Source organism: Homalodisca vitripennis, chromosome 2 (genome assembly GCF_021130785.1).
Source record: "Homalodisca vitripennis isolate AUS2020 chromosome 2, UT_GWSS_2.1, whole genome shotgun sequence".
Taxonomy (NCBI): Eukaryota; Metazoa; Arthropoda; class Insecta; order Hemiptera; family Cicadellidae; genus Homalodisca; species Homalodisca vitripennis.
The window spans coordinates 80,082,081-80,094,756 of record NC_060208.1 but is presented as its reverse complement, the minus strand read 5'-3'; the positions used below and the strand labels follow the sequence as shown (position 1 = coordinate 80,094,756).

Here is a 12,676-nt window from a genome sequence, read left to right as displayed (position 1 = left end):
ATGTTTCATTAAAAGTGAAAATTCATTACAGTGTTTCTCAATCAAATAAATATATATAAAGGAAATATTTCAAAAAATTGGGATCGAATAGAGCACAGCTTAATCCTGCCAGATTACAGTTCAGCTAAAAATACATTTGGATTTGATTCCAGTTTGAAATTTGGTAATCTGATCCCGACATACAAAAAGACATAAATCACAAATACAAGCTTTTCAAAATCAGAAACGTATACATCAGTTACAACTACAAATCAGTTACACATATTTGTCAACAAACAGAAAACTGTCTTACCACTAACCTTTAATATACATGTTCCGGCTCCCATCTTGTGCCAATTTGAGCTGTTTCCGCTTGCCCCCAATAGTGACAGGCTGTAGCAGGTCGAATATTGCCTCATTGTAGATCTCAGCAAAGCTGACCCACAAAGAGAACCTATCCTCGGGCTCGGAGTCGTGTTCCACAATAGATGTGTCATTGGTTAATCGTCTCTGCATCTCCCGGAACACAGACTCACCTGCAGTCAAACATATGTATTTATTCAATCTGGCAGGTCCATTAGTCATTTATTTGACATGGAGGAATACAATTTTTTCAGGGGTTATATTGAAATTTAGGGCCACTTATATTATTTCTTAATGTCCTTGTTTTACAAGCTGTCTTGTTATATAGGCTAATAACATGTCATACAATGAATAAAAATGTAAAAAACTAACAAAATAAGTCCACTGAGGATTATTACTGGGCTGGAGTTTACACTGGAAGAGTATTCCCAAGAGTGTTTTCGATTTAAAATCTACTATAAATTAATTATTAATTCTAATCACTGAATATACACCTATTAAAATCACTCTAACTTTCTAAATTATATTGGAATCATAAGTTCCAATAAAAACTATTATTATCCCCGAATAAACTGTTGGAAAATTCTCCTCCATAAAATTTAACTTATATAATTATCGATGAAACTCATTTTCAGAATTCATTATTATCTCTTTACCCATTGTGATGTACAAGTCTACACTAACTGAACATAGATCTAATGATTATTTAATGAAACAGGTTTTCCAATACTTAACAAAAAGAGCAGGAGATTTATCTTTTAATTTGTCAAGGAACAGTAAAGTAAATAATACACAAATTTTCTTAGGCATTTTTTTATAATTGTTTTGAGTTAATAATTTAGTGGATTATGAATATAATGGTTTTAATTATGGCAACGCTGAAACGACCTGTTTCATAGAGGGAGTAAATATGAACACTAGTGGCGCTCATGTGAGCGAGTGGCTACGACTATCTAACTAGGCTATATTGACAAACAGCAACCTATCAGTGTCAGAGATGACATCTTCAGCTTCACTATTGTATTGGCGCACTATCGTGTTTACTTCTGTCCAGTGTGCGATATTCATTTTAGTTGTTAAGTATTTGTTTACACAAATCATGGATCCTAATAAAGACACTGATTCAGAGGATGACATCAGTAAAAACAATAAACACCGAAATCCCTGGCAAAGAAGGTATTTCTTATCCATTGTGTAACTTTTGAGCTAAATGGTTGAAAATTTTTGGGTGACTGTCAAAAGGGGTCAGTGATGTCTATGCTAGGTATAAAGTTTGTAACAAAGATTTTTCAATTTCACGTGGCAGAATTACTGATGTTAAGCATCATGATGCTGGTGTAGAGCATAAGAGGAAGATAACTGCTGGAAAATTAAATGCTGTACTTCAAAACTTCTTCCTAAAGCTAAACAGCCTGTAAAGTTATAAAATTACCTTTGCTGAATTAGCTACAACATTTCCTTTCCAAAAACATGATGTTTCATATAACTTAATTGATTGTAGCAATAAACTTTTGCCGCAACTATTTACTGATTATAATTTTGTTAAAAAATCAACTGTGGAAAGACAAAATGTGAATCTGTTGTAAAGTATTTGGGCCTCTGGCCAAAGAAGTTTTCCTAGATTTTTAAAAATCTTCTACCTTAGAAAAAAATAATGACATGTACTTTAGTATAATGACCGATACATCTAACAAAGATAACAGAAAAATGTACCCTAATTGTGTGCAGCATTTTTTCTATTGAAAGGGGCTGCAAAAACTTCTTGACTTTTTTAAATGTTTTTTAAGAAACATTGAATGCAATATGCGAGAACATTTTGAACACACTGAAAATTTTATTTTGATATTGCAAACATGTATGATTCATTGTTGATAACACAAATGCTATCTTTGGAATTAATCGGTTAGCATACACTTGGCTTAAAGAAAAAATCTAAACCTTGTGAAAATCGGCTGTTTTGCTCATGTAATGAACAATACATTCAAATATGCTACGCGAAAACTTGATATCAATATTGAAGGTGTACTGAAAATTTACAACAATTTTCATTGTTCTCCACTGTGCTGAGAAGAATTAAAAGTTTGTTGAGCAAGCTGAAATTGGGTGGAAGGAATTAAATAAACATGTTCCTATGAGATGATTCTCATTTGGACCAGCCATTGACAAGATTTTGAAGGTGTTCCCAGCAATAATGGCATATTTTGTAAGTCTAGGGGAAGATTGTCCAAATGCTTTGTACTTGCATTTTTGTACCATCTGTTCCGTTTTTGTAAAGCCAAACGTGGTATTGCAAAGCACCAGCACCACAGCAACTGAATTATTCAGAATTATGGAAACTGTACAAAGCATCCTGTGCTCAAGACAATACGGAAACGTTTTTTGGAGCTCACATGAGACTTTCAAGAAATCATGCTGATGAACATGTTTACAATGAAGCTATTGCTGACAGAAATATTATGGTAGTGCAATTTTGTATGTAGAGAAGCACTTGGAATTCAATGGAGAAAACACTACAAAAGATCTCACCGCTGTCCTTGAGAAGAGGGATTTCATACAATGAAGTATCGAAGCGGCCGCTTCCATGGGAATTGACAAAAATATTTCTCTCTGTGAGCTATTTAATGAGTTTAGTGTAATCAAACCTATCTTACCCGTTATAGTGACTTTACTGTTGAACAGAAATGGATAAGCGTATTCCATAACGTGGAAGAAGAGAAGTTGCCTCAATTGCGATTCACTGTGTTGTGCCTTAAGCATTCCACAACCAAATGCTTATGCTGAAAGAGTGTTTTCAAGTATGTATCTAACATGAACAAATGTTATCAATCACTGTACTGATGACTTAATTAGAGCATAACTACTAATAACCTTAAATTTAGACATGTGTTGTGCTGACTTTATTTGAACAGCAAAAAAATTAACTAACACTACTATAAGAATCAAAAAGTATATATATTTTTTTTAATTTTAGGTTTTGAAGTAAAAAGGTGAAGTCTCCTTTTTAATTTTTGTGTATAGGTTTACTAAAGTAAATATCCAAAGAACTTTGATTAACTGAATATATATATATATATATATATATATATATATATATATATATAAAACTGAATTTATATAGTTTTCCAATAATATTACAGCTTCAGCAAAATAAAAAAACTTGTTCTTGAACAATGTCGCTAGGGATATGTTTTAATTTGTTACACTGAAATATTGAAAAATATGTGGTAAAATTTAAGTCAAACAGATCAAATATTTTAATTTTCAGAATAATTTTATTAAGATCTGTTGTCTCTGTATTTATACTATTCTATAATATAAGTATTCATTTAGTAATAAATAATATCAATATCTAAAATACTTTAAATTTATTTCAACCAACATTTTTCCTAGTTTGAGGAGACTTGAGGACTTGAAGTTTATAAAATCACACAACTAAGTTGATGACTTTCACCTCCTTTTGGCATATATTTTAAACCCGTGGAACAATTAATATGATGGAGTTAGTTTAATACATACGTTTTCCTGAAGGATAACTCCAATAAAACCTTGGAGGAAGCAGCAGTGAAAACAAACAAATATAATGAAGTTATTGATTATAAAGTTATTTTGTGTTATCTTTAAGATCCAGCAGAGTCAACAAACTACTAGTGAACACATCTCTTGTATCTTCATGATACTAAATCAATTCCATACAAAATTATTTATCCATTTCTTATGCGCCGAAAAGTAACACTCAATTTTGTGTTGAAGGTTAGAAAACTTCTCATGGTAGTGCTTTTTGCAAATGTGAACAAAGGGATAATAATTGTTAGACATGTGTCAAGGATATACTGATTTTCCTATTTGGTATTTCATTTTACTAGTTACAAATTTCTGTTTAAGTACATTTTGAGCTTTCTCCTGACAAGACAGTGAGTGTTACCTGAGTAATTAATTACTGTGTTCGCTATTTACTAATATTAACACTAGAACTAGCGACCGACATTATAATGTAGGTCTGAATCAATCAGGAGTAGCGACTAATATTAACCTCAGAACCAGCACCCGACAATTATAATGTAGGTCTGAATCAATCAGGAGTAGCAACTAATATTAACCCCAGAACCAGCAGCCGACATTATAATGTAGGTCTGAATCAATCAGGAGTAGCAACTAATATTAACCCCAGAAACCAGCAACCGACATTATAATGTAGGTCTGAATCAATCAGGAGTAGCAACTAATATTAACCCTAGAACCAGCAGCCGACATTATAATGTAGGTCTGAATCAATCAGGAGTAGCAACTAATATTAACCCCAGAACCAGCAACCGACATTATAATGTAGGTCTGAATCAATCAGGAGTAGCAACTAATATTAACCCCAGAACCAGCAACCGACATTATAATGTAGGTCTGAATCAATCAGGAGTAGCAACTAATATTAACCCCAGAACTAGCAGCCGACATTATAATGTAGGTCTGAATCAATCAGGAGTAGCAACTAATATTAACCCCAGAACTAGCAGCCGACATTATAATGTAGGTCTGAATCAATCAGGAGTAGCAACTAATATTAACCCCAGAACTAGCAGCCGACATTATAATGTAGGTCTGAATCAATCAGGAGTAGCAACTAATATTAACCCCAGAGACCCAGCAACCGACATTATAATGTAGGTCTGAATCAATCAGGAGTAGCAACTAATATTAACCCCAGAACTAGCAACCGACATTATAATGTAGGTCTGAATCAATCAGGAGTAGCAACTAATATTAACCCCAGAACCAGCAACCGACATTATAATGTAGGTCTGAATCAATCAGGAGTAGCAACTAATATTAACCCCAGAACTAGCAACCGACATTATAATGTAGGTCTGAATCAATCAGGAGTAGCAACTAATATTAAACCCTAGAACCAGCAACCGACATTATAATGTAGGTCTGAATCAATCAGGAGTAGCAACTAATATTAACCCCAGAACCAGCAACCGACATTATAATGTAGGTCTGAATCAATCAGGAGTAGCAACTAATATTAACCCCAGAACTAGCAACCGACATTATAATGTAGGTCTGAATCAATCAGGAGTAGCAACTAATATTAACCCCAGAACCAGCAACCGACATTATAATGTAGGTCTGAATCAATCAGGAGTAGCAACTAATATTAACCCCAGAACTAGCAACCGACATTATAATGTAGGTCTGAATCAATCAGGAGTAGCAACTAATATTAACCCCAGAACCAGCAACCGACATTATAATGTAAGGTCTGAATCAATCAGGAGTAGCAACTAATATTAACCCCAGAGCTAGCAACCGACATTATAATGTAGGTCTGAATCAATCAGGAGTAGCAACTAATATTAACCCTAGAACCAGCAACCGACATTATAATGTAGGTCTGAATCAATCAGGAGTAGCAACTAATATTAACCCTAGAACCAGCAACCGACATTATAATGTAGGTCTGAATCAATCAGGAGTAGCCACTAATATTAACACCAGAAACCAGCAACCGACATTATAATATAGGTCTGAATCGATCAGGAGTAGCAATTTAAACCATAATATTCATCCGACACACACCCATTTTGATAGTTCATGTAGTAGTTCATAACTCAACACTATCACCACTATTTATATACCATTTCAAACAGAAAGAATTGCTGATTTCAATGGTAAATCTTGTTTTGCTGTTTTCGGCAACAGGATGTCACAGTGACATCATAAACTTGCAGAATGATCTGTTCATCTAGCCATTTTGAAGCAGATGTCTGTTTTTTTTTTTTTTTTTTTTTTTTTTTTTTTTTTGTCTTTAGATTTAGTCACATAAGATATTTATTTCATGAGATAATTACTTAAAACGAGTTTATTAAAAGAGTATTTTTTATCTTTGTTAAAATAGTTGTACTTAAATTTAGCCTTTTGTGTACTATTTGTGAATATAATATATTTTAATTTAAAAATTAAGTTTAGTGTAGTCATGTTTTTAATGGTTTATGCATAATTTTTTTACACAAAAGTTATTTCCACATTTTTCTGAGAAAAATAATGCATTACACATATAGGTTTATAGTATTTTAAAGTAAAGATAAAAAACACTGAAAAGCTGCCTGCCATATGAGCAAAAAATTACCGCCAGTTAAATTACGAAGTTTATTGCAAATTTGACACTTTACTCAAAAATTTAAAACTAAATCAAAGAACCATAAACAAAGATGACACACCATTCAGAATATGTCATGTACTGTCATCTGTTAGTACTCTCAGTCAAATTTGTCTATGGAGGGGTTGATACATTTTTTATATCATTTATACACAATATCAATAATATGTAATACAATTTAAAATAAGATAGCTTTTAAAGGTACAAAAATTTGGCTAAGTTAATTTGCCATTGCCATTGAACTCATTTTACAACTTCATCACATGTTTACTAATCAAATATTTAATGTACTATGGTAATTATCTTCATTACAACAAATTAATATCACTGTATATATAAATATATATATATATATATAAATTTTAATCTAAATATTGCATAACATTTTACGGCTATAAAATAGGAAAATCAAAACATAGAAGACAGACACTTACCAATAATTTCATCTGTAGTAGTGTAAGCAGTTGCATTTGTTTTACCCAGGTGGCTTGAATCAGACTGCAAAAAAAGTATATTACATTAGTAAATTAGAAAGCTGATTATAAACATAAAAAATATTACTTCAATTCAAAAATTTCAAAAACAACTCTTTTAGCTGGTGACGTTACATTTAAGCTACCTTTTGTTTATTCCATATGAAAAATTTAATGTAAAAATGCCATGAAGGATTTTAGTAGTGAAGGGTCTTTGCTCTACAGTTTTCTAAGTAGAGGTCACTGCCGTTACGTAAGAGTAAGACAATCAATATTTTCACTGAAAGTCAGGCAGCTCTCTAGTCACTGGACTCGAGTCCAGCTAAAAACTAAACTGGAATTCAAATTGTTATCAGGGTTTTCTTCTCTCACCAGAAACAACAACAACCACTATTCTAAACCTTGAGGGGATTGTGGGAAATGAAGAAAGGGTAGATGCTTTGAAAAAATAAACTAGCATCAAACACGACCGGATCTCAACCGTTCTGTGAAATCACCAGTTGTGTGCCTTTAAAGTTTAGAACTACATTGGACTGCATACACAATAAACACACTGAAATGGAATGTTGCCTGGTTTAAGGATGAGCAAGCTTATTCTTCATTCATGTTTATTTCATACTTTTATGGTACGTTATAGGGCTTTAACATTTGGGAATTTTGACAACAGGCCACCTGTTAAAAGAAGAATAATGTAAAAATAGTAAAGATTTACAAACATTTGTTGGAGTTTTCATAAACAATGCTAAATTAGAATTTTAGAGTAAGTATTTCAGGTTGAAAAATAGTAAAACATAGAAAAGTACAAGTTATCATAACCTCACACCATATCGTTGTATAGAAATACATAAATGTACTGTACAGTAGTTAACTAAAACTCTTTTTAGTTGACTATTTATTGTACTTATATAAAGATAACCCTGTAATGTGGAATTAATAACATAATAAATGTACCATTTTATGACAGTCAGGGAAGCAAATTCAATGTTGTGTGTCACGTAAAAAAGCAATCAAAACCAATACCATTCTTTCATTGATGTTTTGTGGGTACATATCCATTATGGGTTTGTGTTACTCCATCACCTAACTACTAAACTGATTGTACTGCAATTTTACATCGAGATTCTTATCTTGATTAATAAGCATAAAGTAAATGTGTTTTAAATCACCCGTTAAAGTTCAGAATTATATATATATGCATACATATTGATGTATACATATTTAAACAGGTGATAGTAAATGTTTGTTGTTATTCATAATTCAAAGGCAGTTACACTTTACAAATAACATGGTTACATACAAACGCTTTTCTTTGTATGGGTTTATTTTTATTGGTATTTTAATCAACTACAGCAAAATGCCATAATTTATTACATGTTAAGTGTGTTAATTGAAAAGCTACACTTCAACTTAAGTCTCTCTTTAGATTTGTCCTCACTGACCTTTTGGTTGATAAACAAAAGCTATCAAACATTGTTACAGGTTTAAAAAAAAGTAGTGAATACAAGTAAATTCCCAAACAATACCAAAGAGAAGGGAGAAGTGAAAAGGCAAGAATAAAAATATGACCTGTCTGGACTCGATGCAACACATAGTTATCATTCCAGTTCACAATTCATTACCAATACCAGTCCAGAATCCAATGGCAGAAATACGTTACAACGGTCGCTCTGTTATGGTTCCAAAACAGTTCCAGTTGCTACGATTTACCTCTAACTTACTTGTGTTTTATCGTGACTCCAAGTCAGAATGTTTTGCTTGAAGCTCAGTTCCTCCATAAGTGTAGAATCTGTCACTTCCCAGGCAGAATTGAACATGTGTGGTCTAATTCTGTCATTGTTGTACTCTTTCCCTTTAATAGTCTTGAACACTGTTGTCAGAGTACGAGGCAGGATGCCCGGCTTGTCCCCAGTGCCTGTAATGATAAACAATCTTTATAGAGCCATGTTTATCTAGTATGAGCTTTAATATGGTCAACTTATGCACCTAGTGTCCTAGAGCCCAAGGATATCTAGAAGTATAAGATATTCCTTATTATTAATAGGTATGCTTTCATTCCCTCTACAATATGACTCTCCCTCATGGAGTTTTACTAACAAGTGTTAAAAATTTTACATTTTTATCTTTAGCCATTTTTATTTGGGCCAGATTAAAATTAAACTGCCTTCATGTCATACTTTAAATATTTGTAATTTTGTGTGAAGTAATCAAAAACACATTTTACTTTTTCTGTATTCAAGGTTCGTTACTTTAAGGACCGTGTTATAACATAAAAGAGTATTTTCCAAACCCAAAATCAACTGCACCAATGTAATACCAGTTGACTGAAAATTGTAGTCCACTGTGTGGCCAAACATTTCCAAGAATGTTATTATGTTAATAATGTTTGGACATGTTATGAGCTGGAAAACCTAAATGATTAAGAGTAAGATTAAGTCACTCTGTAAAAATAAGTAGTCTCTATAATCTTTCTATTATGCTTATTTTGAAGTCTCTGTTTCCTTCTTTTGCCTTACTGTTTCCATTTTTATGTAGGACTACAGTACAAGGTGATATTGATAAAAAGTTCTATGATCCAAAAACGGATTTGAAGAACGTGATATCTTTAGCTCAGATCTCCAGACTCTGAATCTGACATCTGTAAACTTGTGGAAACTAGCTCTTTCAGTGCTACAAATCACACATTTACAACAATCACATTGTGTATCTGAAATAAATTTAAGTTCATAAGTATTGACAGTCCCTCAGGAAGGTTTACATCTGGCTGATTTATAGTTCCTGTACTCGGTACAGCAAAAACCAATGTGTCACTCACATCCGGGCAACCAGATGGATGGATGTCCAGGAATGGAACATCATTAACCACAAATGTTTAGGTAAAAATGATTGATTGATAGATCTAGTTTACTGCTGACAATGTCTGTTGAAGTTGGAGTGTTGAATTATATTTCTATCGAGAAGACTAAGTGATTGTGTGCTGTCTCTTTTCCAATCTATATTGAGCAATGGTATAATTTTCTGGGGAAGTTCAGGAAAAGTGGCTGATCTTCTGTTGATACAAAAAAGCACTATGGATTATCAACGAAGCTGAGCACAATTCACATTGTAAACCTTTATTTATTAAATCTGAAAAGTTATTAATTTATATATATTTAATTTATTGTTATATATTTATTGGACAAAAGAATCTTATCAATGTAGAACTCTAATACATTCATTGAATACTCACAATTGTAGTTTACTGGATATTCCTTTCACTATAATGGAAAAAGTCAAGGCCAGCCACATCATAATGGGCTTAAGTTGAGTCTCTACAATAGATTGCCTGTGGCAATAAAAACAAAACTCAATTTTAAGAGTAAAATTGATAAGTGGTTGGTTTTTAATCCTTTTAACAGTACGCATGAATTTTAAATTTACCTGTGTCAGACTTGTTTCTTTGTTAGTTTGAAGCATTTTTGTTGTGTATTGTGTTGATTTATTTATTTTAGTACTTGTTATCTATCACCTATTTAATCTCTCTTATAAATTAAGTTACACACTTGTTGATTTAACTAAGTTTTAAAGTATCTATTTTCTTTAGTTTTAACCTTTCATGTTATTTTATCCTGTCATATATCTTATTATTTATTTTAATGTTATATTTTGGAAAGATTGTTATGACGTTTTAACGTTTATTATAAGTTGTTGCATTTTTTTGTTTAGCTGTATATAAGCCTTAAGTCATTATAAATTGTCATTGCTGTTAAAGGTATTGCATATGGTTTTAATAAGATATTCTCTAATTTTACATTGTAAATAATTATGACATAACACATAATTCAATGTATTATTTATTTATTACAAATTTTGACAACATCTATTGCATGTATAATGCTTAATGATGAATAAAGATGATGATGATGGGTAGGCTCCCTTATTGTCAAAGGCTTTTTTCAAGCCTAAACATGAGGGATTATTGTCTCCTCCAGTCTCCCCTGCCCGCTTTGACTGAAAAGGCACGAATAGAGCTAACCTCCCGCTCTTCCAAACTGACATGACTGAGATAGTATCTGTTATCCCTTCTTATGGGATGCGGCAGGAGACGGTTCCTACCCCAAACCTTAACATCCTGTAACTCCGGAAGCAGCATAGTTGAAGGTTCTTTTAGGACTAAGTCAAATGAGTGCTTTCCTCATCTTCTTGTCCTGATTGAAAAACAATAAAAGTACTCCAAATTCTGAAAAATGAACAGACAGGAATTGTTGCGATAACTTATAATTTTTAAATAATAACACTGAGGCTTTTATCAATCCATTTATAGAGTAATGTTTAATAAGCTGCACACTTCCTTACCGAGTACTGTGAAGGTCTTTCCTGCATTGGTGGTGCCATAAGTGAACAGAAGACAGTGTTGACCAGCAAAGAGATCTTTAATTAATGGTGCCACACATCCAGCAAATATTTCATTTTGAGTTACGTCTGGTTGGAAGATGTTTGTGAATGTGTACCTAGGTAAATAATGAAAATAAACAAACAACAATCTAGACATTTGTAATAGAATATTCAAGCGCACTTTTAGATTATAATGTTGCGTGCGAAACAATTACAGACAACCACAAAAATTGTTTTAAACTTTTTTTAATTTAAAAAAAAGCTGAATCCAAATCTGGCCTTAATTTTTTTATAACTTTTTTTGAGAATCCTTTTTTTTAATTATATAGTACAAAATCTCTGTACACAGTATATGGTGAAATTAATTAATGAAGCACTGTGTTACATCATAAGCATATATTTACAATTGGCTCTCCTTATAACAGTGATATAATCTTGTATTACCGATTTTACTAGTCAGCTGGAATTGGTTTATACTTTTTTCTATTTTTTATTTGAAACTTCTTGTGTAGTTTTTTTTATGAGGAGTTTTTTTTTTTTACTTGTTGGACTTCTCGATGAAGTGACCAACAGTAGTTTCCCATTATGTTGGTAGCGGTTTTCCATCAATTTAATGTCCTGGTGAAAACACTCACTGACATCTCCCAAATTTTCCGGGAAGTAATCAAGACGACTGTTCAATAAATGAACTTCTAGGTTCATCAAATATTCTATTTTTTTACACTTTTTTAGGTTAAAAATAAATAAAACATCAGCTGTTAACAGAAAAATAGAATCAACCTTTGCTGGCCAGAAAATGTGTATCAGGAGTGCTACCGTTATCTACTCCTGCTTTTTAAAAATTATATTTTAAATATACAAAAGCGTTTTAGTTCTTTAAAAATCTTAATATACACTTAATTTATTTAATACATTCAACCATAAAATAAGAAAAATGTTGAGTGATTCAGCTTTTAAAATAAATATTTGGATTAAGCACCCTAAAAAACATAAGAATAAGGTATTTTTATTATAAAGTTTTTTCATCGTTAGAAGGCTCACTGCACAAAATAACTGAAATTCAAATTACTGCTAAGTTATTGTTTCATTCCATAAATCTAGAATTCATTAATATATTACAATTTACAAAATTAATTATAAGTCAAGATAACATACTCAAAGAGTTTTTATAACTAAACATAATAAATATTTTTATGTTTTACTTCTAGGTGAAAACAAGACTTTTTACTTTGCTGTCAACAGTCAGAGAGAGCTTCTTAGCCCTAACTGGTGAAATAAGACAACCTTTTACCCTTTTTGTATAACATCGCAATCATGAAGTTAATTATATTTTAGA

General features: G+C 32.0%; 1 protein-coding gene across 2 annotated transcripts in view; it reads right to left on the bottom strand.

Annotated features, from left to right (window-relative positions):
• The window catches only part of LOC124354239 (kinesin-like protein KIF20B), a 77,090-nt gene that overhangs the window by 60,096 nt on the left and 4,318 nt on the right, over positions 1 to 12,676 (bottom strand). For both annotated transcript variants that reach the window (XM_046804547.1, XM_046804549.1), the window contains exons 4-7: positions 11,302 to 11,456; positions 8,688 to 8,881; positions 6,931 to 6,994; positions 300 to 515 (exon numbers count right to left, since the gene is read on the bottom strand). In XM_046804547.1, the coding sequence (XP_046660503.1) occupies positions 300 to 515; positions 6,931 to 6,994; positions 8,688 to 8,881; positions 11,302 to 11,456 (629 nt within the window). The remainder of the gene's footprint in view (positions 1 to 299; positions 516 to 6,930; positions 6,995 to 8,687; positions 8,882 to 11,301; positions 11,457 to 12,676) is intronic.